Here is a 26,510-nt window from a genome sequence, read left to right as displayed (position 1 = left end):
AATGGTCTGAACTGAGGGAAAGGTGGGTGGTGCGAAATATAGGGATATTCTTGAGCAAAACCTGTTTCAGTCTGTCAGTGATTTGAGACTAGTATGGAGGTTCACCTTCCAACAAGACAAAGACCCAATGCATACTGCTAAAGCAGCACTCGGGTGGTTTAAGGGGAAACATGTAAATGTTTTGGAGTGGCCTAGTCAAAGTCCAAATCTTAATCCTATTGAGAATTTGTCTTCACACTTGAAGATTGCTATTCACTAAAGGTGTTATGTCTCATGAATGAGACATTTTACAGACTGTCCTGTACATTTTACATGCTGTATTGCAGTCTCTCATATTGTTTATTGTTGCTATATGTTCCTGTGTTTTGCATAGCTGAAATCCTCCCTTTCCATGAAGTTTGTCCCTTCTGTCTCCCTCTGCTGGGTGTCATGTCACTTCCTTCTTCTTTTCCCTGTGTCTCAGTCTCCATCTTGGCCTCATTAGAGGCACATGTACTTTCAGCATGTCTGAAGAAAGTCTTTTTTACCTGCTGCTGTTTGTATGCATTTAACAAGAATTCTTAAAGAAATCAAAGTATTTTCTGGATTCTTCATAACATGGGTGCCTGCAGTGGAGTTAAGCTATCTGCGACCGTCGCCAAGAAGAGATCCAGCATCTCACAGAGCCATATTTGTAGCCACAGGCCCCGGAGACAGCATAAAAGGAAACCATCTAACTTGAAGGAGATGGAGTTGTTTTGCCTTGAGGAATCGGCAAAGTGGCAAGATGTGGAAAGCTCATAGAGACTCATCCAAAGAGATTTGCAGCTGTACTTGCTGCAAAAGGAGGTGCTACAAAGTACTGACTTTAGAGGAATGGGGGTAAATAGTTAAGCACATTGAAATTTTCAGTTCTTTTATCGTATTGTTTGCTTCACAATAGAAAGAAAAGCAAATGTTCACAGTTGTAGGCATGTTCTTTACATGAACTGATCCAAGCTCTCAAAAAACCAAAACAAAATTGTGAAATTCCAGGTTGTGAGGTAGCAAACATGAAAAATGTATATATATAAATAAATTCCAAATGGATGGGTAATTAATAAGTACCGTATATACTCGAGTATAAGCCGAGATTTTCAGGCCATTTTTTGGGGCTGAGAGTCCCCCTCTCGGATTATACTCGAGTCATACCCAGGGGTCGGCAGGGGAGGGGGAGCGGGGGCTGTCTAATTATACTCACCTACTCCTAGCGCGGTCCCTGCAGGTCCCCGGCGCCCCAGCTTCTTCCTGTACTGAGCGGTCACATGGTACCGCTCATTACAGTAATGAATATGCTGCTCCACCTCCCACTATATGGGGCAAGTGTCTGTATGGGGCCATAACGTTTGTGCAGCACTATATGGAGCAAGTGTCTGTATGGGGCCATAACGTTTGTGCAGCACTATATGGGGCAAGTGTCTGTATGGGGCCATAATCAACGTTTGTGCAGCACTATATGGGGCAAGTGTCTGTATGGAGCATCTTATGGGGCCATAATCAACATTTGTGCAGCATTATATGGGGCAAATGTGTCTATGGAGCATCTTATGGGGCCATTATTAACCTTTATGCAGGATTATATGGGGCATATTTTAATATGGAGCATCTTATGGGGCCATTATAAACTTTATGGAGCATTATATGGGGCTCCTGATTCAATATGGATATTCAAAAACACTTAACCTACTGATGTCTCAATTAATTTTACTTTTTTTTTTTTTTTTACTGAATCATATTTATTAAAACTTTTTCAGGTCAGACAGATAAACATAACAATTCCGCAAACAGAGCAGAGTAGATTAATAATACAATAAGAAAACAGAAATACCAACGCAAGGAAGGGGGGGGAAAGGGAGTAGGTACACATAGGTATACAACTGTAGATTATTTAGATCAAAGGTCTAAACATAAACTAACCTACTAAAATACAGGTTCCTGAAAGTCAAAGCGACACTTAAACTAGACAGCTAGGCACAGAGCAAGATTTTTCACGGGCCGGGAGTATCAGATCCCGGATCACAGTAGGACAAGCGTCTTCACGATGGGATAAGGGAAAAACGGCTATCAAGCCACAGCTTCCAGATCTGAGACTTTTTTGTTTTTGATGACGCAGATAACACAGTGCCCGTTCGTATTAATTTTACTTTTATTGGTATCTATTTTTACTTTTGACATTTACCGGTAGCTGCTGCATTTCCCACCCTAGGCTTATACTCGAGTCATTAAGTTTTCCCAGTTTTTTGTGGCAAAATTAGGGGGGTCGGCTTATACTCAGGTCGGCTTATACTCGAGTATATACTATATATTAAAACCTCAGCAGATATCAAAGGACTCAGACATACCATGTAAACAGGGAATAACACAGGATAAGAGACCCCTGGACTCCGGAGCACATTTTGCTCGGTGGCTTTCTCAAGGAGAATACTGAGTCAAATATTCTTGGGTATGAGAAAGTCAGGAGAGATAAATGACAGCCATCGTGTGTGTATGGCCAGACGTTGCTAAACAGTGTCATGTCACGGACAAGAAGTAATATCCTTGGCACAAATAAAATCTGCATAATTTTGGACTGTAATTTCAAGCATGGATTACAACAATAACACAAAAGCCACTGAACAGGTATTTTAATTTTTTTTTTTAAATAAAACTACTGGACATGTGACTGTTCACATATCCAGTAGTTACCGTAAATAAAACATAAAAGCATAAATTAAAATTTTTCCAGTCCAGGCCTCGTTCATTTGAATGGGAACGGAAGTTTGCCCCTTTTCTAGCTGGAATCTGTCTTTTGGTAAATAAAAAATGGAGTCTACACAACTTTTTTGTCCCCCCCCCCCCAAAAAAAAAAAAACAAACCCAACAAAAAAAACAGCAATTGGATTTCTTTTTTTTAACACTGAAATTAGAGACATCTCTAGTAAACATGGATCCATTACAAACAAAACTAAAACAGATGCAAAATGAAATCCAAAGTGTGTTATTAAACATCCATATTTTTCTTAAAGATGGACCCAATAAAAAATTAATTTTTCTTCCGTTATTTTTAATTTATATTTTAATATTGGATGAATTACAAACGATTGACAACTAGACATGTCAATATGATACTCTCGACAACAGGAAAACAAGACATTTAGGCCCGATTCAAACCAATCTAGATGAGGGTGCATGTTGGAGTCAGAGGTGCCTCTTAATGAATTACATGCATCTTAAATGTGAGCTGGCGTAAGGTTTGCCACAACCAGTCATAAAATAGACGAGTGTGCGTTGCCATTCCCCATCCCAACTTCGTCCATTTTGGTGGAGCTGGCTGAAACAGGGGTTAAAACGCCAAAAGTCACAAAATTTTAGCAAAACCAACATTTTGTGACTTTTCAAAGTGTTTTACGATGCACTTTGATGAATCGAGGCCATATTTTTTTTCATATACACATACCCTATTACAAGTTCCTGTATGAGCCATTTATGTGTCTGGGAAAGTGCTGTAACAACCAAGTTACAGCTCCAAGACTACTGATCAGGAAAGCTGGGCAAAATCATTTGTCGGCTATATTGGTTGACATCCTTCTTTCCGAACACCAGCTATAACTAAGAAACATATTTACCAATAATATTATTTCATGGTTCTGGATCATCAAGCACTAGATTGTTCTCAAAATAAATCTCCTGTGTATGTTCTAAATCCAAAGCCATTTCTTTAATTTTTAAGATTGCTTTACCCGTGCTCAGTCTGTAGCCATAGGTATTGGGCCCAATAGCTGCAAATTCTGTGATATGTGTGCCCTGTGGCACCTTGCTAGTGAATTCCCCAAAGCGATCACCTAAAGGTGGGTTCCACTCCCCATCTTTGCTTGTAAAAATGACAGAGTCTGCATCATGATAGAGACATCTCTCTTGTAGTCTGTCCAGAAGCTTGTACAGCTCTAGTCTGGCATAAGCCATGGTAAAACTGGCTATAAAGACATTGGCATTCTTGCTGGACTTGTTGTGTTCTTTGGTGAATTTCCAGTTGATGGCTGCTGTGTCCTCATCTATGAAACTTATCTCAGAAACCTCATAGGATGGTTGGAAAACATAGCGAAAAAGCTCATCAGGGTCAGTCACAATGTTCGTTTTTGGGAAATCAGATATCTGACCAAATTTGCTCCACAGGGAGTTTATGAACAGGTCAGATATTTGCCTTTTTGCTGGATCCACCTTTATATTATCAGCTCGTAATTGTATTCCTTCTTTCTCAAGGATGGTGTCAATGCAATTGTCATCATCTGTGCACCAACTTGGGTAACCTAAAGCCTCCTCGTAATCCCTACGGTGTAATTTAATGTAGGGTGCAAAGAGTTCATCTGCGGTATTGGGAAAATTCCAAATCTCATAGATATGTCCTATCCTATAACCTTTCTCTACTGCCATCTGCAGCTCTATGGTGCACCAAGTGCCTCTTAGTGAGCGTTCCTCATCCTTGTGGGAACATAGCCGCTTTGGAGGGTTTGTGGCACATGTGTAACATAGGGTGAAGATTAGTTTTTTATTAATCTTAATAGGTAGAACTGGAAATAGCAAACCTCGTGGTGGATGAATCTTAACTTTAGCTATGCCAAAGTACTTGCCAATAGGACCAATGTTTTCAAAAATGATTTCTGGGTGGCCCACTGGGTATGTCTTGGTCTGGTTGACAAATGGGTAAAGACTTGTTATGTGGTAGTGATGTATCTTCTCTCCTTCAGTCACTTTGTGATACAGCTTAGTTGTGTTTGTTCTACTGCCATAAAGTGCATCCCGAGGGGCCAGTTGGGTTGGTAGTTGTTTTTTAAGAAGGAAATCTTGAAGTTTCCCTTTGCTTTCCAGCATCTCATTCCATTTGTTTTCACATATTACACGGACTGTGAATCCACAATGCAGTAGATGTTGCTTTTTGACCAAGAAGGTCTGATATGACTGACTGTAGTGAGATTTGGGGGCAACACTGCAATCAATTTTTTTGCTACAAAGCTGACAGCCATAATTGGTGCACGGGAGATATTCAAAGGCTATTTCCTTGCCGTTAACCCGAGCATACCCATCCAGGGAATATTTGCCAACTTGCTTTTCACCACCACTTAAAGCATGCCGTATGGTGATGTTTTCTGTATGCGCAACATACAGAAGCCACTGAATGGCTGGTGACGACATGCGTTTTTGAGCTTTATGGTAATTATCACTAGGTAGAATGGCAATGGTGTCTTTGGGAAGAAAATTGAATCTATACATTGCCATGCAGACAGAGGGCAATGAAATCAGCTGAAAGGGGTCAATGCACTCAACCACTTCTACATTTCTTTCTCTTTGGTTACAATATGTTGTCATTTGCTTCTTGCTCATTTCCATTACTAGATGTCGGTATCGCTCACATGCCTGCCTCAAAACCTCCACAGATTGACTACAGTGTGAACTGAGCTCTGACTTTAGGTTAAATGTGGCATTTCTGTGTTTCTCGTACCATACCGTAAATACTTCTCGATCACCGGGAGTCATAAATGCAACATCGTAATACTCCATAGGAGGCAAAGGGCCAACATAGGTCTGGTTGGTTTCAGTATTAAAAGAGTGAGGAAAGTATCCCGTTAACACTGGAAAACCCATAGCAGAAGGAAGATTACCGAAATTCACAGGTAGGAAATTTAGAAAATCTATGAATCGTATGTTTAAATCGGGTAAAGTCACACACAATAGTCTGGGGCCTTGTGTGAGCAGTTTTACTTGTAGCTTTTCTTTTATTAATGCCTGAACAATAAAGCGGGCATCGTATCGGTCACCATCATGCGCAATAAAGGTGAATCCATGAAATTTACCATTGGTAAATAATTGTACAAATTCCTGTAAACATCCTTTGCCCTCAAATTCCCAAGTAATGTCTCCATGCAGTGTAGAGCAGCAGACAAAGTTTGGTACACATCCATGCTTCTCCATTTGGCATTGATAGTCATAGAAAATATATTTATCAGTCTTTTCTGGTGCAGTGTAAGGTGGCATATAACACTGATGACTGGCATATCTATCAAGACTTACTCCGCACACATTGCATACTGGGCCTCTACACTTATGGTCAATCCCGGATCCTACATACCGCATGCAAGAATCACAAAAAGTCTTCACTTTACAGAACATTTTATTGTCGCTGGCTAATCGTTGGTGCTCCTTGAAACATTCACTGGAACGGCAGAATACGCGACATTTGGGGCATCTCGGTTGGTCATCAGCACTTTCCATGCAGTTGTCTTTTTGGCAAGCTTTACAAAAGTATTTGCAAGAGTGATTGTTCTTGTGGTGAAACACTGAACTGCATTGCTGACAAAAATAAGACTCCCCCAGAAAACCTTTCACATTCTTGATGCCATAATAGTGATTGTTGTGGTGTAAAACATAGACGTTTTTGCCCGTCTGGCTTGATTTCGTGTGGAAGTATTGCCATTTGTCCTGATTGTAGTAAAGAACTTTGATGTTGATGCCCAGATGTTTCTCAAACTTGGCAATGTCGTTGAAACTTACGAGCTGGTCGTCTGGGATGGACAAGTCCTTGTGCAGTTGTGTGGCACGAGCCATTATAATGGCATCGCCGACGTCAGAATCGGCTATGAGCGCAGATATACTGGCAGCCAAGCAAAGATTGGAACTGTAATTGTTAAAGTCGTACAGCCATTGTCTCTTCTGTTTAATTATCTGACTGTATGCTATGGATTTCAGATGCCGTTTTCCACCCCCTCTTCGGTTTTTCAGTACAGTGGCTGTAAGTTTTAGGGTAGCGCCACGTAAGCCGTCCTCATTGCTTTGGAGGGTTTTGGCAGCTGAATTTAAAAATACCTCTGCCGTCAAATCCGTAGTGTAATGCTTTGATGAAAATACAAGGTCTAAGGAGCTTCCACCTGTAAGTCTAAGTTGTACAAAGTCACCAGGGCTGATATCCACCTTAATCCCATCCAGCAGAGTCTGAACGGCAGAATTCACGGCGTTCACGGCCTCCAGAAATGACTGTATTCTGTCTACATTCACAAATCTGAAATAGTCAATATGCATGACACTGTTGAATTTGGGGAAGTCTCGCTGTCTATGAGCTATATGGTGTAATATTCCTGTAGAATCGATCAATCTGTCAGTGTTGCCATGTGGTGGATTCTGTGTTGTGCCATTATTGCCACCTAGGTGCACATCACTAAATTGTGCCTCATCATTACTCAATATGATGTTGGCCTGTTGTGCTTTACTTGATGCATTCTTGTTGCTGACACCTTTTAACTTCCGCTTGCTGTTCACTGACTGCTTAGTACATGTTGACATTTTTGTGGCATGTAGTATATTTATATTCTGCTCCTTCTTAGACTTTTTTGGTGCTAGTGTGTCTTTAAAAGGCAAATATCTCTTTAATTCACCCCCTTTGCTGGCTGTTGTAATCCGAAGCTTTTGATTCTGTCCTGGACTTGTAATTGTAGACACAACTACTTCACACACTGAACTGTTACTTGTGGGATGTTTGCATGGTTGCAGATCTGCACAGGTTGCGCTGTCCTTCTTTTCTGACTCCTTCCTTTGTTCAAGAGCTGGAGGGTTTATGACAATTTTCAGGGTGTCCATTTGAACAACGTCAGACACTTTTTTAGTTGGTTTTGTTTTCCCTGTCAAAAACAAAAAAAATGCATTATGGTGGCATAGAGAAAATGCAATCAAACAGTTCCTATAAGCACTATAGTGCCGTAAAAGCCTTTATACATTAAATCAACCTCCCTAATTTTAGCTGGACCAATCAATTAGTGTGGGCTCCAAACTCTTCCCTGACAGATGAAGGTGTTGGAAAGGAGGACGGGTCATGCAGAATTACAACACACCACCCTTTTTATTCCCTGGTAGAAAAGCCGCTGGCAGATGTGTCTGGCGAACAAGCATTCCGCGTATATTTGTCTGCAGCTGCCACTAGGCAATTTCACTACATCATTTAAAAGGGTTGTCTCATCTTGTTACACTTGTAAAATTGCAAACATTTAGCAAAAACAGGAACTTTCCCTATTATTAAAGTCCTTTATTTTCTCAAGAAGGAAGGGATCTTTAGGAAGGGATTTTTAATTTTATAGTATATATATAGCACTGTACTGCTTCTTGCTTAGCTTACCTGCCACCTCTGCATTGTGTCCGAGGTGGCCGGTTTCCTACTTATAGAGCAATCATGGCCTCTACTACAAGGTCCTTGTGCTCCTCTGATAGTACTTAGGCAATTGCAACATGGCAGAGTGCACAATTTGGACCAACAGTGCAATCAAGCAGCTGTCCCGAACTTTCAATCTTCGGGAACTCATTGCCCCAGACAATGTATATTGTAGACTCCTTTAAGTGGTAGCTGCAAGCAAAATCAATTAATTTGAGGATTCTCCGGTGCTAGCGCCGTGTGGTCATGTGACTGCAAGTATGCAATTTATATACTTTTGTCGACATTCTGACTAGTCTGTGTCCGGCCTCGCTCAATACACTTGCCTTGAGCAAGGCTGCACCCATGTAGTCGGCACATGAGCGCATGTATGCAAATTTCATACTTGGGTCACTTGCCTGCCACTTCCTGTGCTGGCAATGGAGAATCAACACAGCCTGCAATTAGTGTGTTATGAGCATTCACAAGCCTGCAGTCACATAGAGTGACTGCAGGCTTGTAGCCTAAGGCCCGAAAACCCATTTAACCCCTTAGTGACGGAGCCAAATTTTTGAAATCTGACCAGTGTCACTTTTTGTGGTAATAACTCTGAAACGCTTCAACAAATCCCAGTGAATTTGATATTGTTTTTTCGTGACACATTATACTTTATGATAATGGTAAATTTAGGTCAATATGTTTTGTGTTTATTTATAAAAAATATCAGAAATTTGAGAATGTTAAAAAATTAGCAATTTTCAAACTTTGAATGATTATCCCTTTAATCCGGATAGTCATGCCACAGCAAAACATTAATAAATAACATTTCCCTCACGTCTGTTTTATATCAGCACCATCTGTAAAATGTTATTTTATTTTGTTAGCATTTTAGGAAGTTTAAAAATGTAGCCGTAATTTTTCATTTTTTTAAGGAAATTTACAAAATTTATTTTTTTAGCGACGTAGCCATGTTTAAAGTGCCTTTAGGGGTCCTATATATTTGGAAACCCCCAAAAGTGATACCATTTTAAAAACAGCACCCCCTGACATATTGAAAACGGCTGTCAGGTAGTTTATTAAGCCTTCAGGTGCTCTTCAGGAATTAATGCAAAGTGACATGACAGAAATTAAAATGTGCCTTTTTATCACCAAAATGTCTCTAATTTCTGAACAGGTTACAACAGCCGTCAGACTCTTAGGCCAGAATTTGGTCATGAATTGCCAATCGCAAACATCAGGACCACAAAATCATGATCTGAGGGCACCAATTGGGATTAGGAGGAAGCCCCCACAGTCTGTTAAGCATTTATAATGATGTAATCACTATTTGCAGCAGCATCTAAGGGGTTAAACAGATTTGGATGGTGCAAACACTGCTTGTGGCTTATGCAGCAAGTTGTCAGCTATAGTATACAGCCGACAGCTGCTGGATTGTCACCTGTATGGGGATGCTATTCTCTTATATCTCAGGTCAGTTAAAAGACGTATTGGCTGTCATTAAGGGGTTAAAATGTACAGCTAAAGGTACGGTAGTAAAGACAAATTGCTCTCTCACCATTGACAGGATGTTGTAAGAGGCAGCTGTTACCGTGACTGATCTCTTCCTCAGCAGCATAATCTTGCAAAAATGCAACTAGTGGAAACATAATTAGTCACAATGTCATAATTCATGACTATTCTGTGAAATACATAAATAGTACTCATCTACTATATAATTGTCTAAGGGTCACTTCCGTCTGTCTGTCTGTCTGTCTATCTGTCATGGATATTCATTGGTCGCGGCCTCTGTCTGTCATGGAAATCCAAATCGCTGATTGGTCGCGGTAAAACGGCCACGACGAATCAGCGACGGGCACAGTCCGGCGGCAAAATGGCCGCTCCTTACTCCCCGCAGTCAGTGCCCGCTCCTTCTTCCCCCCCCCTAGTCAGCGCTCACACAGGGTTAATGGCAGCGTTAATGGACCACGTTATGCCGCGGTCTAACGCAGTCCGTTAACGCTGCTATTAACCCTGTGTGACCAACTTTTTACTATTGATGCTGCCTATGCGGCATCAATAGTAAAAAGATCTAATGTTAAAAATAATAAAAAATAGTTATATACTCACCGTCCGTCGGCCCCCCGGATCCAGAACCGGCCTTTCCCGCTCTTCGCGACGCCCCGGTGACCGCTCCATGCATTGCAGTCTCGCGAGATGATGACGTAGCGGTCTCGCTACGTCATCATCTCGCGAGACCGCAATGCACTCTTGGGACCGGAGCGCGCGAGGAGCATCGGTAAACGCTTCGCCTGGATCCGGGGCCAACGGAAGGTGAGTATATAACTAATTTTTATTTTAATTATTTTTTTAACAGGGATATGATGCCCACATTGCTATATACTGAGTGGGCTGTGCAATGTACTATGTGGGCTGTGCAATGTACTGCGTGGGCTGTGCAATGTACTGCGTGGGCTGTGCAATATACTACGTGGGCTGTGCAATATACTACGTGGGCTGTGCAATATACTGCGTGGGCTGTGCAATATACTACATGGGCTGTGCTATATACTTTGTGGGCTGTGCTATATACTGCGTGGGCTGTGCTATATACTCCGTGGGCTGTGCAATATACTATGTTGGCTGTGCAATGTACTACATGGGCTGTGCAATGTACTACGTGGGCTGTGCAATATACTATGTTGGCTGTGCAATGTACTACATGGGCTGTGCAATGTACTACGTGGGCTGTGCAATATACTATGTGGGCTGTGCAATGTACTGCGTGGGCTGTGCAATGTACTGCGTGGGCTGTGCAATATACTACGTGGGCTGTGCTATATACTTCGTGGGCTGTGCTATATACTGCGTGGGCTGTGCTATATACTCCGTGGGCTGTGCAATATACTACGTTGGCTGTGCAATGTACTACATGGGCTGTGCAATGTACTACGTGGGCTGTGCAATATACTACGTGGGCTGTGCAATGTACTACGTGGCCTGTGTTATACACTACGTGGCCTGTGTTATACACTACGTGGCCTGTGTTATAGACTACGTGGGCTGTGTTATAGACTACGTGGGCTGTGTTATAGACTACGTGGGCTGTGTTATAGACTACGTGGGCTGTGTTATAGACTACGTGGGCTGTGTTATACACTACGTCGGCTGTGTTATACACTACGTCGGCTGTGTTATATAGTGCGTCAGCTGTTATATACTACATGAGCTGTGTTATATGCTACGTGGGCTGTTATAAAGTACGGGGCTGTGTTATATGCTATGTGGGCTGTTATACACTCCGTGGGCTGTGCTATATACTATGTGGCTGTGCTATATACTCCGTGGGCTGTGTTATATACTACATGGCTGTGCTATATACTACGTGGCTGTGCAATATACTACATGGCTGTGCTATTTACTACGTGAGCTGTTATATACTACGTGGCTGTGCTATATACTACATGGCCGGCCGCGAACAATCAGCGACAGGCGCAGTCCGGCCGAATCCTGTGTATTCAATGTATTATTCTAAAATCTTCATAAATAAACTACATACATATTCTAGAATACCCGATGCGTTAGAATCGGGCTACCATCTAGTATAATATAGTTACCTAATTCAGAATCTGATATATAACAGGAGTTATTTTCATCTGTGAAACTTTCCTGGGACATCTAAAGGAAAAGTTGGAAAGTTAAATAAAGGGTTATTCCAGCTTCACTCAATTCTGTATCGGGAGGTGAGCAGGGCCGTTGAAGTGAGGTCTACCTCAATAGACGGATAAGAAAGGTTATTAAGATAAAAGTAATGGAAAACCTCTTTAAAGGGGTTGCTGTGCAAAGGGCGCAAATGCTATTTTTCATCTATCCAGAGATAGATAATTATTATTATTTATATAGCACCATTAATTCCATGGTGCTGTACATGAGAAGGGGTTACATCAAAATACAAATATCACTTATAGTAAACAAAACTAACAATGACAGACTGGTACAGAGGGAAGAGGACCCTGCCCTTGCGGGCTTACATTCTACAGGATTATGGGGAAGGAGACAGTAGGTCGAGGGTTGCGGTAGCTCCAATGGTGTTGAGGTGGCCGTGTGGTCTTTACAGGCTGTAAGCTTCTTTGAAGAGGTGGGTTTTTAGGTTTCTTTTGAAGGATCCAAAAGTAGTGGATAACCGGACGTGTTGGGGCACAGAATTCCAGAGGATGGGTGATATTCGGGAGAAGTCTTGGAGGCGATTGGGTGAGGAGTGAATAAGCGTGGAGGAGAGGAGGAGGTCTTGGGAGGACCATAGATTATGTGAGGGAAGATATTGAGAGATTAGTATGGAAATATACGGAGGAGAAAGGTTATGGATGGCTTTGTAGGTCAGTGTTAGTAATTTAAACTGGAAACGCTGGGAAATTGGGAGCCAGTGAAGGGATTTGCAAAGAGGGGAAGCAGGAGTGTAGCGAGCAGAGAGCTTAATTAGTCGGGCAGCAGAGTTAAGGATGGACTGGAGGGGTGCGAGAGTGTTAGAAGGTAGGCCACAGAGGAGGATGTTGCAGTAGTCGAGGCGGGAGATGATTAGGGCATGCACAAGCATTTTGGTAGAGTGTGGGTTGAGGAAAGGACGAATTCTGGAAATATTTTGGAGCTGGAGGCGACAGGAGGTGGCGAGAGATTGGATGTGCTGTTTGAAGGACAGGGCAGAGTCAAGGGTTACCCTGAGGCAGCAGATTTTGGGGACAGGGGAAAGTGTGATTTCATTTATTTTGATAGACAGATCAGGTAGGGAAGATATGCGTTGATGGAGGAAAGATAATGAGTTCAGATTTGTCCACATTGAGCTTGAGGAAGCGAGAGGAGAAGAAGGAGGATATGGCTGATAGACACTCTGGGATTCTGGAGAGCAAAGAGGTGACATCTGGGTCATAGAGGTAGATCTGAGTGTCATCAGCATATAGACGGTACTGGAAGCCATAGGACCTTATGAGTTGTCCCAGGCCGAGTGTATAGATTGAGAAGAGTAAGGGTCCTAGGACAGAGCCTTGGGGGACACCAACAGAGAGGGGGCGAGATGAAGAGGTAGTATGGGAGTAGGAAACGCTAAATGTGCGGTTGGTAAGGTATGAGGAGATCCAAGATAGGGCAAGGTCTTTGACCCCAAAGGAAGAGAGGATCTGTAGTACGAGGCAGTGGTCAACTGTGTCGAAGGCAGAGGACAGGTCTAGGAGGAAGAGTATAGATAATTGTCTGTTAGCTTTGGCTGTAAGTAAGTCGTTAGTAATTTTGGTCAGGGCAGTCTCAGTGGAATGGTGGGGACGGAAGCCAGATTGTAGGTTGTAGAAGAGAGAGTTAGAGGCAAAGTGAAAGGAAAGTTCAGCATGGATGTGCTGCTCAAGGAGTTTGGAAGCAAATGGGAGCAAAGATATGGGGCGATAGCTGGACATAGCGCTTGGGTCAAGGGATGGCTTTTTTAGGATAGGTGTGATTGTGGCATGTTTGAAGGCCGAGGGGAAGGTACCAGAAGTTAGTGATAGGTTGAAGAGATGGGTTAGGGATGGGATTAGTGAGGTTGGGGAGGAGGTGGGATGGGGTCAAGTGCACAAGTCGTGAGGTGTGATTTGGAGAGAAGATAAGCAAGCTCCCCTTCAGTGATTTTGGAGAGTGAAGTTATGGGGTTTGGGCATTGGTCTGGTATACAAAGGGGTTGTGGTGGTTTGACAACAAAGACTTGTCTTGTTTAGTCTATCCTATTTTTGAAGTGCGTGGCAAAGTAATAAGGTAATAAATATCTGATCGCTGGGGCCACCAGCAATCACTAGAACAAGAATCCTGGTTACACCTCATAAGCTTGAGGTAGCGTTGGTCACACATGTGTCCTGCACAAAAAATACAGTCAAAATCTGTTTTGTGTAAAACCATCTCAAAAGACATTTTACATTACTTATCCTGCACTGATCCTGAGTTACATTCTGTTTTATACCCCAGAGCTGCACTCACTGTTCTGCTGGTGCAGTCACTGTGTACATACATCACATTACTGATCCTGTACTGATCCTCCGATATTATACTCAAGCGCTACCCTTGCACATCATTAGCGTAAAATGTTCACAGCTGACTGCAGAAAAATGGCAAAACGAATTTATCGAAAAAAGTATCTTTTTAATCAGCTTCAAAATGTTATTAAAGCTTTGTTTTATTAGGAGTCCAAAGTTGTGCTGACAGATCCTCTTTCTTTACAACCTATTGATTCAGGAGTGGACACATAGGCTCAGGCCTTCCCTGTTATCTCTTGGACACAGGACAGCCCTGGCTGGGTGCGGCTCTTTAGATTTCTTGGCTTTTTCTTTTATATTTTCTTGGTTATATACAGCCCTGGCAAAAATTTAGCGACCACTGCAAAATGTTCAGTTTGTCTGATTTTTCTCTTTATAGGTATATTTTTTAGTAAAATGTAAATTGTTCTTTTATTCTATAAACTTCTGACATGTCTCCGAATTTCCAAGCAATAAATTTTGTATTTTTTTCTGACAAAGAAAAATTGTCAAAAAAAAACCAAACAAAAAAAAAACCAGTGCTTTCAGACCTCAAATAATGCAAAGAAAACAAGTTCAGAATAATTTAGAAACAACAATACTAATGTTTTAACTCAGGAAGAGTTCAGAAATCAATATTTTGTGGAATAACCATTATTTTTAATCATATCTTTCATGCGTCTTGGCATGCTTTCCACCAGTCTTTCACACTGCTTCTGGTGCAAAAATGTAAGCAGTTCTTCTTTGTTTGATGGCTTGTGACTATCCATCATCCTCTTGATTACGTTCCAGAGGTTTTCAATGGGGTTCAGGTCTGGAGATTGGGCTGGGCATGACAGGGTTTTGATGTGGTGGTCTCTTAATTTTTGCCAGAGCTGTATCTGAGTGTCCTGACATTGCAGATAAGATGTAATCAGTATTTTGTAGAAATATATTCTTTGATAACAGTTTAAAAATCAAAATCATATTACATACGAAATCGAAGACAGGAAAAGATAGCTGAATCCCTTATTTCTTTCCCAACTTTATGAAAGAGCAGTAAATTATATGGTGTTGATTAGCCAATACTAATAAGAATGCGTTACAGTCACTCATATGAACTCGAGCGTGGGAATTTTTATGAATATTTTCTCATGCTAGAGTTCATATGAGTTTATGCCAGCAGGGGGCGCAGCACCGCAAGTCTTCGATGCTACGTTCCCATGATTTCAATTAATTCCCCAGATTTTACAGCTAGGAGCAACAGCTGCATTAGCAGGCTCCTGGTTGTAAAATTATTTAACCCCTTCAGATGGATTTACAGCGTGGGACGTGACTGAGCGCCGGAAAGGTATGGGATATTGTTGCTTTTTTCTTTTTTTTTCTTTTACAGAACGAGGGTCTTCAGGTGGATTAAGTGTATAATAAAGATTTTACAACCCCATGTGTGTATTTATTTCAATAAAATACTTTATTCATAATGTGTGTGTGTATTATTAACCCTTTAATATTATTGGATTAATAATGGATAGGTGTCTCATTAACACCTCTCCATTATTAACCAGGCTTAATGTCACCTTACAATAGCAAGGTGGCATTAACCCTTTATTACCCCATATCCCACCGATACTCGGGAGTGGGAAGAGAGAGGCTAAGTGCCAGAATAGGTGCATCTTACAGATGTGCCTTTTCTGGGGTGGCCGGGGGCAGATGTTTTTAGCCAGGGGGGGCCAATAACCATGGTCCCTCTCTAGGCTATTAATATCTGCCCTCAGTCACTGGCTTTCCCACTCTGGCGGAGAAAATTGTGCGGGAGCCCACACCAGTTTTTTCCGCGATTTAACCCTTTATTTTAACAGCTAAAGCCCCCATATTTTGCACACACACTCTACTAACATTATTAGTGAGCAATATTCAAAAAAAAGGGATATGAAATGGTTTACTGTACATAAACCAAGTCTCATATCCTGTCGGGTTTCATAGGGAGATAGCAAAAGCCGGCAATTGAATTACCGGCTTTTATGCTATCTAGTCCTGTATGAATATATATATATTTGGACTGTATATATGTTTTCAGGAATATTTGAGCCCATGGATCCATTATATGTCCATTTTGCAAGGTTGCGAGATAAAAACGCAGTACGGATGCCATACGGATTACATACGGAGGATGACATGCGTAAAATACGCAGCCACACCCTGCCTACGGGCTCCTTTTCACTTGCGAGATAAACGTCCGTGTCTCGCATGTCAAAACCAAGCTCTGGCGCCGGCATTTGGGAGCGGAGCGTGTGGCTGCATATATTGCTATGCAGCCGCACTCTCCGCTCTGTAGTGCCGGCGCCAGAGCTTGGTTTTCACATGCGAGACACGAACGTTTATCTCTCAAGTGGAAAGGAGCCCTAAGGATGACATACGGATCACCGTTTTGGGATAATTTCTGCATATTATGCCTGTAAAAACCGGACCGTATTTCCCTACGCTGAATGTGATGCCGGCCATACAATCATGTGCGGATTGCATTATTATTATTATTATATATTATTATAGCGCCATTTATTCCATGGTGCTTTACATGTGAGGAGGGGTATACTGTTATGATCCCTAGTGGCTGAGGATCACAAATAGATCAGCAAGTGATTAAACTAAGGACGAGCTCTAGGGAGATGGTAACTGGACTGATCGCAAATCTGAACCTATCCAAAACAACTAGAGGTAGCCGGTGAACATGCCTAAAAAATTCCTAGACGTCTCGAGCCAGCCTGAGGAACTAGCTACCCCTGAAGAGAAAGAGAGACCTCGCTTGCCTTCAGAGAAATAATCCCCAAAGATATAGAAGCCCCCAACAAATATTAACGGTGAAGTAAGAAGAAGGCACATACATAGGGATGAAATCAGATTCAGCAAAAGAGGCCCACTAGTACTAGAAAGCAGGAAATAGAGCGGGGTCTATGCGATCAATAAAAAAACCCTTACAAAATATCCATCCTGAGATTTCAAGAACCCACACACCAACTAACGGTGTGTGGGGAGAAACTCAGCCCACTAGAGCAACCAGCAAGCGAGGGAATTACATTTTCGCAAGCTGGAACAGAAAACATGATAAACACTGCTGATCAAAAAATGAGCAAACAAAACTTAGCTTATCCTGGATGGACTGGGAGCAAGGTAGTCAGAAGGAATCTGAGTAGCACTGATTACATCGACAGCCGGCAACAAGTGGAAGTAAAACAGAGCTATATAGGAACCTCCCAGAGGATAACGAACCAGCTGATAGCCAGAGACCAGCAGGATAACAGACAAAGCCACCAGGGGGAGCCCAAAGCAAAAGTCACACCATACCACAAGTGACCACAAGAGGGAGCCTGAACACAGAGTTCACAACAGTACCCCCCCCTTGAGGAGGGGTCACCGAACCCTCAAGAAAACCACCAGGGCGATCAGGATGAGCCACATGGAAGGCACGAACCAAATCGGCTGCATGAACATCAGAGGCGACAACCCAAGAATTATCCTCCTGACCATAGCCCTTCCATTTAACCAAATACTGGAGCCTCCATCTAGAAATACGAGAATCCAAGATCTTCTCCACCACGTATTCCAATTCTCCTTCAACCAGCACCGGGGCAGGAGGCTCAACCGGAGGAACCACAGGCACCACATACCTCCGCAACAACGAGCGATGGAACACATTATGAATAGCAAATGATGCTGGGAGGTCCAGACGAAATGACACAGGGCCAAGGACTTCCAGAATCTTATAAGGACCGATAAACCGAGGCTTGAACTTAGGAGAGGAGACCTTCATAGGAACGAAGCGAGAAGACAACCACACCAAGTCCCCAACGCGAAGTCGGGGACCCACACAGCGACGGCGGTTGGCAAAGAGCTGAGCCTTCTCTTGAGACAGCTTCAAATTGTCCACCACATGATTCCAAATCTGATACAACCTATCAACCACAACATCCACTCCAGGACAGTCAGAAGGCTCCACCTGACCCGAGGAAAAACGAGGATGAAACCCCGAATTACAAAAGAAAGGAGAAACCAAAGTAGCAGAACTAGCCCGATTATTAAGGGCAAACTCGGCCAACGGCAAAAAAGTAACCCAGTCGTCCTGATCAGCAGAAACAAAACATCTTAAATAAGTCTCCAAGGTCTCATTAGTTCGCTCGGTTTGGCCATTCGTCTGAGGATGGAAGGCCGACGAAAAAGACAAATCAATGCCCAATTTAGCACAAAAGGTCCGCCAAAATCTAGACACAAACTGGGATCCTCTGTCAGAAACAATGTTCTCAGGAATCCCGTGCAAACGAACCACATTTTGAAAAAACAGTGGAACCAACTCGGAGGAGGAAGGCAACTTAGGCAAGGGCACCAAATGGACCATCTTAGAAAACCGATCACACACCACCCAGATGACAGACATTCTCTGAGAGACAGGGAGATCTGAAATAAAATCCATGGAAATGTGCGTCCAAGGCCTCTTCGGGACAGGCAAAGGTAACAGCAAACCACTGGCTCGAGAACAGCAAGGCTTAGCCCGAGCACAAATTCCACAAGACTGCACAAAGGAACGCACATCCCGCGACAAGGAAGGCCACCAAAAAGACCTGGCCACCAAGTCTCTGGTACCAAATATTCCAGGATGGCCCGCCAACACCGAAGAATGAACCTCGGAGATGACTCTGTTGGTCCATCTATCCGGGACAAACAGTCTCTCCGGTGGACAGCGATCAGGTCTATCCGCCTGAAACTCTTGCAGCACACGTCGCAAATCTGGGGAGATGGCAGACAAAATCACCCCTTCTCTAAGAATACCAGCCGGCTCTGAATCTCTAGGAGAGTCAGGCACAAAACTCCTAGAAAGAGCATCAGCCTTCGCATTCTTCGAACCAGGCAGGTACGAAACCACGAAATCAAAACGAGAGAAAAACAACGACCAACGAGCCTGTCTGGGATTCAGCCGCTTGGCCGACTCGAGATAAATCAAATTCTTGTGATCAGTCAAGACCACCACACGATGCTTAGCTCCCTCGAGCCAATGTCGCCACTCCTCAAATGCCCACTTCATAGCCAACAACTCCCGATTACCGACATCATAATTCCGCTCGGCAGGCGAAAACTTTCTTGAAAAGAAAGCACATGGCTTCATCACAGAGTCATCGGAGCTTCTCTGCGATAAAACAGCCCCCGCTCCAATCTCGGAAGCATCAACCTCCACCTGGAAGGGAAGTGAGACATCTGGCTGACATAAGACCGGAGCCGAAGAAAACCGGCGCTTCAGCTCCCGAAAGGCCTCCACAGCCGCAGAGGACCAATTGGTCACATCAGAACCTTTCTTGGTCAAATCCGTCAAAGGCTTAACAACACCAGAAAAATTAGCTATGAAGCGACGGTAAAAATTTGCAAAACCCAAGAACTTCTGAAGACTCTTAACCGATGTAGGCTGTGTCCAGTCATGAATAGCCTGAACCTTGACTGGGTCCATCTCAATAGTAGAAGGAGAAAAAATGAAACCCAAAAAATAAATCTTCTGGACTCCAAAAAGACATTTTGAGCCCTTCACAAATAAAGCATTGTCACGCAGGACCTGAAAGACCATCCTGACCTGCTTAACATGAGACTCCCAATCATCCGAAAAAAACAGAATATCATCCAGATACACAATCATAAACTTATCCAGATATTCACGGAAGATGTCGTGCATAAAGGACTGAAAGACTGAAGGAGCATTAGAAAGTCCAAAAGGCATCACCAGGTACTCAAAATGGCCTTCAGGCGTATTAAATGCAGTTTTCCATTCATCACCCTGTTTTATACGCACAAGGTTATACGCACCACGAAGATCTATCTTGGTGAACCAACTAGACACCCTAATGCGAGCAAACAAATCAGTTATCAATGGCAAAGGATACTGAAATTTGACCGTGATTTTATTCAAAAGGCGATAATCAATACAAGGTCTCAGGGAACCATCCTTCTTAGCCACAAAAAAGAATCCCGCACCAAGAGGGGAAGAGGACGGACGAATATGTCCCTTCTCCAAAGACTCCTTTATATAACTCCGCATGGCAGCATGCTCCGGCACAGATAAATTGAAAAGTCGTCCCTTAGGAAACTTACTACCAGGAATCAAATTTATAGCACAATCACAATCCCTATGAGGAGGTAGAGAATTGAGTTTGGGCTCCTCAAATACATCCTGGTAGTCTGACAAAAACGTAGGGACTTCAGAAGGAGTGGACGAAGCAATTGACACCACAGGAGCGTCACCATGAATTCCCTGACAACCCCAACTTGACACAGACATAGCTTTCCAATCCAGGACTGGATTATGAGTCTGCAACCATGGTAGACCCAACACGACAACATCATGCAAATTATGCAATACAAGAAAGCGAATCACCTCCTGATGAACAGGAGTCATGCACATGGTCACTTGTGTCCAGTACTGAGGTCTATTCATAGCCAATGGCATAGAGTCAATTCCCCTTAGTGGAATAGGGAATTTTAAAGGCTCCAAATCAAAACCACAGCGCCTGGCAAATGACCAATCCATCAGACTCAGGGCAGCACCTGAATCTACAAAGGCATTAACTGGGTAAGATGACAGGGAACAAATCAGGGTAACAGACAAAATGAACTTAGGCTGTAAAGTACCAATGGTGACAGATTTATCAACCTTTTTTTTGCGCTTAGAGCATGCTGAGATAACATGAGCTGAGTCACCACAGTAAAAGCACAACCCATTTTGCCGTCTATAATTTTGCCGTTCACTTCTGGTCAGAATTCTGTCACATTGCATAGATTCAGGTGTCTGTTCAGAAGACACCGCCAAATGGTGCACAGGTTTGCGCTCCCGCAACCGCCGATCAATCTGAATGGCCAGAGTCATTGACTCATTCAGACCTGCAGGCGTAGGGAACCCCACCATGACATTCTTAATGGCTTCAGAAAGACCTTCTCTGAAATTTGCAGCCAGGGCACACTCATTCCACTGAGTAAGCACCGACCATTTCCAAAATTTCTGGCAGTACACCTCTGCTTCATCTTGCCCCTGCGAGAGGGCCAATAACGCTTTTTCAGCCTGGTTCTCAAGATTAGGTTCCTCATAGAGCAATCCAAGGGCCAGAAAAAACGCATCCACACTGAGCAATGCAGGATTCCCTGGCGCCAATGCGAAGGCCCAATCTTGAGGGTCACCACGCAAAAAGGAAATAATAATCTTAACTTGCTGAACGGCATCACCAGAGGAACGAGGTTTCAAAGAAAGAAACAACTTACAATTGTTCTTAAAATTCAGGAACCTAGATCTATCTCCAGAAAACAACTCCGGAATAGGTATCCTAGGCTCAGACATAGGACTGTGAACAACAAAATCCTGAATACTTTGAACTCTAGCAGCAAGATGATCCAGACTGGAAGCCAAGCTCTGGACATCAATGTCAGCAGCTGAACTCAGAGCCACACCAAGATTAAGAGGAGGAGAGAAGCTAGCACAGCAGCTAGACACACGGCAACAACAAGGAAAAAAAAAAAAATTTCTCAAGGCTTCTTTTCTCCTGCTTCTGCCATGCAATTAACACTTTGCTGGCCGGCTGTACTGTTATGATCCCTAGTGGCTGAGGATCACAAATAGATCAGCAAGTGATTAAACTAAGGACGAGCTCTAGGGAGATGGTAACTGGACTGATCGCAAATCTGAACCTATCCAAAACAACTAGAGGTAGCTGGTGAACATGCCTAAAAAATTCCTAGACGTCTCGTGCCAGCCTGAGGAACTAGCTACCCCTGAAGAGAAAGAGAGACCTCGCTTGCCTCCAGAGAAATAATCCCCAAAGATATAGAAGCCCCCAACAAATATTAACGGTGAAGTAAGAAGAAGGCACATACATAGGGATGAAATCAGATTCAGCAAAAGAGGCCCACTAGTACTAGAAAGCAGAAAATAGAGCAGGGGTCTATGCGATCAATAAAAAAACCCTTACAAAATATCCATCCTGAGATTTCAAGAACCCACACACCAACTAACGGTGTGTGGGGAGAAACTCAGCCCACTAGAGCAACCAGCAAGCGAGGGAATTACATTTTAGCAAGCTGGAACAGAAAACATGATAAACACTGCTGATCAAGAAATTAGCAAACAAAACTTAGCTTATCCTGGATGGACTGGGAGCAAGGTAGTCAGAAGGAATCTGAGTAGCACTGATTACATCGACAGCCGGCAACAAGTGGAAGTAAAACAGAGCTATATAGGAACCTCCCAGAGGATAACGAACCAGCTGATAGCCAGAGACCAGCAGGATAACAGACAAAGCCACCAGGGGGAGCCCAAAGCAAAAGTCACACCATACCACCAGTGACCACAAGAGGGAGCCTGAACACAGAGTTCACAACAGTATACATAATAAAAACAGGTAAAATAATCTTGAACAATACAAGTCACAACTGGTACAGGAGGAGAGAGGACCCTGCCCGTGAGGGCTCACAATCTACAAGGGATGGGTGAGGATACAGTAGGTGAGGATAGAGCTGGTCATGCAGTGGTTTGGTCAATCGGTGGATACTGCAGGTTGTAGGCTTGCCGGAAGAGGTAGGTCTTCAGGTTCTTTTTGAAGGTTTCGATGGTAGGTGAGAGTCTGATATGTTGTGGTAGAGAGTTCCAGAGTAGGGGTGATGCGCGAGAGAAATCTTGTATGCGATTGTGGGAAGAGGAGATAAGAGGGGAGTAGAGAAGGAGATATTGTGAGGATCGGAGGTTGCGTGCAGGAAAGTACCGGGAGACGAGGTCACAGATGTATGGAGGAGACAGGTTGTGGATGGCTTTGTATGTCATGGTTAGGCTTTTGTACTGGAGTCTCTGGGTAATGGGGAGCCAGTGAAGGGATTGACAGAGGAGAGAGGCTGGGTAATAGCGGGGGGACAGGTGGATTAGTCGGGCAGCAGTGTTTAGAATAGATTGAAGGGGTGCGAGAGTGTTAGAGGGGAGGCCACAGAGCAGGAGGTTACAGTAGTCGAGATGGGAGATGATGAGGGCATGGACTAGGGTTTTTGCAGATTCTTGGTTTAGGAATGTACGGATCCGTGAAATATTTTTGAGTTGAAGGCGGCAGGAAGTGGAAAGGGCTTGGATATGTGGTTTGAAGGAGAGATCAGTGTCAAGGATTACCCCGAGGCAGCGAGCTTGTGGGACTGGGGAGAGTGGGCAGCCGTTTACTGTAATGGATAGGTTCGTTGGGGGGGTCGCGTGAGATGGGGAAAGATGATGAATTCTGTTTTGTCCATGTTAAGTTTTAGAAATCTAGCGGAGAAGAAGGATGAAATAGCGGATAGACATTGAGGGATTCTGGTTAGTAGGGTGGTGATATCTGGTCCAGAGATGTAGATCTGTGTGTTATCAGCATAGAGGATGATACTGAAAACCGTGAGATTCTATGAGGTGTTCCAGGCCAAAAGTGTAAATGGAGAAGAGCAGGGGCCCTAGAACTGAACCTTGAGGGACTCCGACAGATAGGGGGCGAGGTGAGAAGGTGGTGTGTGAATGGGAGACGCTGAATGTTCGGTCAGTTAGGTATGACGAGATCCAGGATAGGGCCAAGTCTGTGATGCCAAGGGATGAGAGGGTCTGTAGTAATATGGAATGAAGTCCAATGGTAGAGATAGAATGGCACCAGACCAATATTAAGTGGTCATAATATAGTCCAAGTAGAGGATTGTTTCAAGATCCCTTGCGGCATGCAATAGTCAGCAGTTTAGGGAGGTGCTCACAACAGTAATAATCCAAATCCAAAAATATACGAAGAAAAGAACGTGGCACTCACCCTGTTGTTGCTGTGAATTAGTGTCTTTTATTCAACATATGTAGACATAAACACGATGTGGAGAGGCGGCTGGTGAGAATAGCGGTGCGAGAGGAGGATGAAGGACATCCTCTCGCACCGCTATTCTCACCAGCCGCCTCTCCACATCGTGTTTATGTCTACATATGTTGAATAAAAGACACTAATTCACAGCAACAACAGGGTGAGTGCCACGTTCTTTTCTTCGTATATTTTTGGATTTAGTAATATGGAATGGTCCACTGTGTCAAAGGCAGAGGACAGGTCCAGGAGGAGGAGGATAGAGTAGTGTCGCTTGCTCTTGCAGTTTTAGTGCATATCCACAGCAGAAAAGCACTAAAAACACATACACATTTTATACCTGTAGATATGGGGAAAATCCGCACCTAAAATTCAGCGTGCCTGACATGCTGCAGATTTCAAATACGCAGCAGAGCAGTTACGCTGAGTAAAAATAAATTTTAAAAAATCACGGAGGGCGTGAGACTTATATAAATCCCATCCACTTTGCTGGAACTGTAAGATGCTGTATTTTCAGTGCAGCAAAAATATGCAATGTCAAAAACTCATTGTGATAACCTAACCTTATACTTCAAAAAATATATTATATCTTTTTGTGAAAACTGAATGGCTCAATAAACGTTTGAAACTTTGTAAACTTTATATGCATCTTACCGAGGTATGAGATAATGTGAAGATAAGTTTTGCAAAGCTATTTTTTGCTGTTGCAGAAATACCCAAAGATTGTTCTCACATATTCCAGTCTGATGCCTTTTTAAAGCTAATTTTTAAGCTACTGGTGTGAGCAGAAAATAAGGAGGGAATATACAACAGACTTTAGAGCAAGCCATGTGATCTCTTGACCGGAAAGAAGCTGCAGAAAAAAAGTAGGTTTTGCTTGATTTTCTTGAAATTTTTTTGTGAGGTTTTTGCTGCGGGTTTGCCATTCTAGATTTGTCTTTTGTGCATGCTGATAAAGTTTAGTGTTAAAAAAATAAAGTCCTATTATATAGAATCAGGTTTTGGCACAAAAAACCGCAACAAACATGATACCTGCGTTTTTGGTGCATTTTTTCACCATCCATTAATTTCACTAGGTCAAAAACGCTGAAAAAATGCTGAAAGAAGTGACATGCTCCATTGTGTAAAAAACATGCAAAGCTCAAAATCTTATGACAGAAAAACCAAAGTGAGATTGCATGACATTGCATTAAAAAAACTCTTCCAAAACGCCAAGTGTAAACTTAGACTGACCCTTTGCATTGCAGATATTGTACAGTGAACATCTGCAGCATAAATTAACATTTAGAAAATCCGTGGACCTAGTCAATTTCCGTTGCAGAATTTCTCTGCAGGATATACATTAAATTTGATAAAATCTCATCCACCATGCTGGTACTGTAGCACGCTGTAGATTTTGGAAAGAACATCTGCAGCAAATCTAACCCGGAACCACAAATGCAAGCCAAATTCAGAAGTGAATTCATCTGTAAGAAGTACACAAGCTTCCTTTTACATTTGACTGCAACAAAAACTGCATATTAAAGCTACATATTTGTTATATTTGTAATAGTGGATAGTTTGGAACATATACTAAAAGTGCTTCAACAATAAAATATTGTGATAAAACATTCATATTGGCCACAATGTGTAAAGTAATAAGTCTTGATTACTTACATTTTCTTCCATTACTGCAGTGAATGTGTCACTGACTTTTTCCAGTAGTTTCTGTGAGCAGCATGTGCAGAGAAAGTGTGAGCTACATCCTGTGTCAAAGGTCTGCATATCCTACAGCCTAGCAGCAGGGGGACAGGGTGTTGTAAATGGAAGGGGGTTGGAAAAGGTCTCTTCCGTATATCAGATGAGACTCGCACATTGAAGGCTATGGGTGCGCAAAAAGGCTATGGGGACGCAAAAAGAAATTTGGATCTGATACGAAACATCTGTGTTGCATCTGATTTATGCAGACCTGTTGTAATTATTATTTATTTATATAGCGCCATTAATTCCATGGTGCTGTACATGAGAAGGGGTTTCATCAAAATACAGATATCACTTACAGTAAGCAAACTAACAATGACAGACTGATACAGAGGGGCAGGGCCGGACTGGGGCTAAAATTCAGCCCTGGCATTTGAAGGTACACAGGCCCACTTGTCACATGGTGACTGTATATCATCTTTGTACACTTATAGGTTACAAGAAGTGAGGGGAGTGTAACACGACTATATAACATATAATCACAGCTGTATCCAGCATTACAGCTCAGTCCTATTTATTGCTTTTAGTTGCAGTACCAAGAAAAGCCGCTGCTTTACCTACATAACTGGATCTCGTAGATAATGAAGGGATTGAGACGACCAAAGGCTATAGAACCTCATTCTGATGCTCCATAAACTTTGCCTACAGCCACTTTTGGTTCCGCTGCGCAGCACGAGACCCGGTGACTCTGAAGAGCGGTGACATCAGTAACGTCACCGCTCTTCAAATATTCCGGGTCTTGCGCTGAGCTCGGCG

At 42.9% G+C, this 26,510-nt stretch overlaps 2 protein-coding genes across 3 annotated transcripts in view; one reads left to right on the top strand and one right to left on the bottom strand.

Annotated features, from left to right (window-relative positions):
- The window catches only part of FPGS (folylpolyglutamate synthase), an 87,545-nt gene that overhangs the window by 17,341 nt on the left and 43,694 nt on the right, over positions 1–26,510 (top strand). The gene's annotated exons all lie outside the window — the stretch shown is intronic.
- LOC143805076 (uncharacterized) lies at positions 1,457–25,779 on the bottom strand. The gene is made up of 4 exons (XM_077283894.1): positions 25,671–25,779; positions 11,761–11,821; positions 9,723–9,800; positions 1,457–7,664 (listed from the first exon to the last, which is right to left on the bottom strand). The coding sequence occupies exons 1-4, from the start codon at positions 25,776–25,778 to the stop codon at positions 3,637–3,639; spliced, it is 4,275 nt and encodes a 1,424-aa protein (XP_077140009.1). The 5' UTR covers position 25,779; the 3' UTR covers positions 1,457–3,636.

Source organism: Ranitomeya variabilis, chromosome 2, assembly GCF_051348905.1.
Source record: "Ranitomeya variabilis isolate aRanVar5 chromosome 2, aRanVar5.hap1, whole genome shotgun sequence".
NCBI lineage: Eukaryota > Metazoa > Chordata > Amphibia > Anura > Dendrobatidae > Ranitomeya > Ranitomeya variabilis.
Note: the sequence above shows the minus strand (reverse complement) of the source record. Positions and strands in the feature narration are given on the sequence as shown.

What these genes read in the sequence shown, in the direction of transcription:
- LOC143805076 (XM_077283894.1), bottom strand. Translation starts at nt 25,778, where the DNA reads ATGCAGACCTTTGACACAGGATGTAGCTCACACTTTCTCTGCACATGC. An exon ending in CTGCAGTAATGGAAGAAAAT is followed by an intron (nt 11,822 to 25,670) that starts GTAAGTAATCAA and finishes CTTTTCCTTTAG; the next exon opens with ATGTCCCAGGAAAGTTTCAC. An exon ending in CTTACAACATCCTGTCAATG is followed by an intron (nt 7,665 to 9,722) that starts GTGAGAGAGCAA and finishes TGTTTTTGACAG; the next exon opens with GGAAAACAAAACCAACTAAA.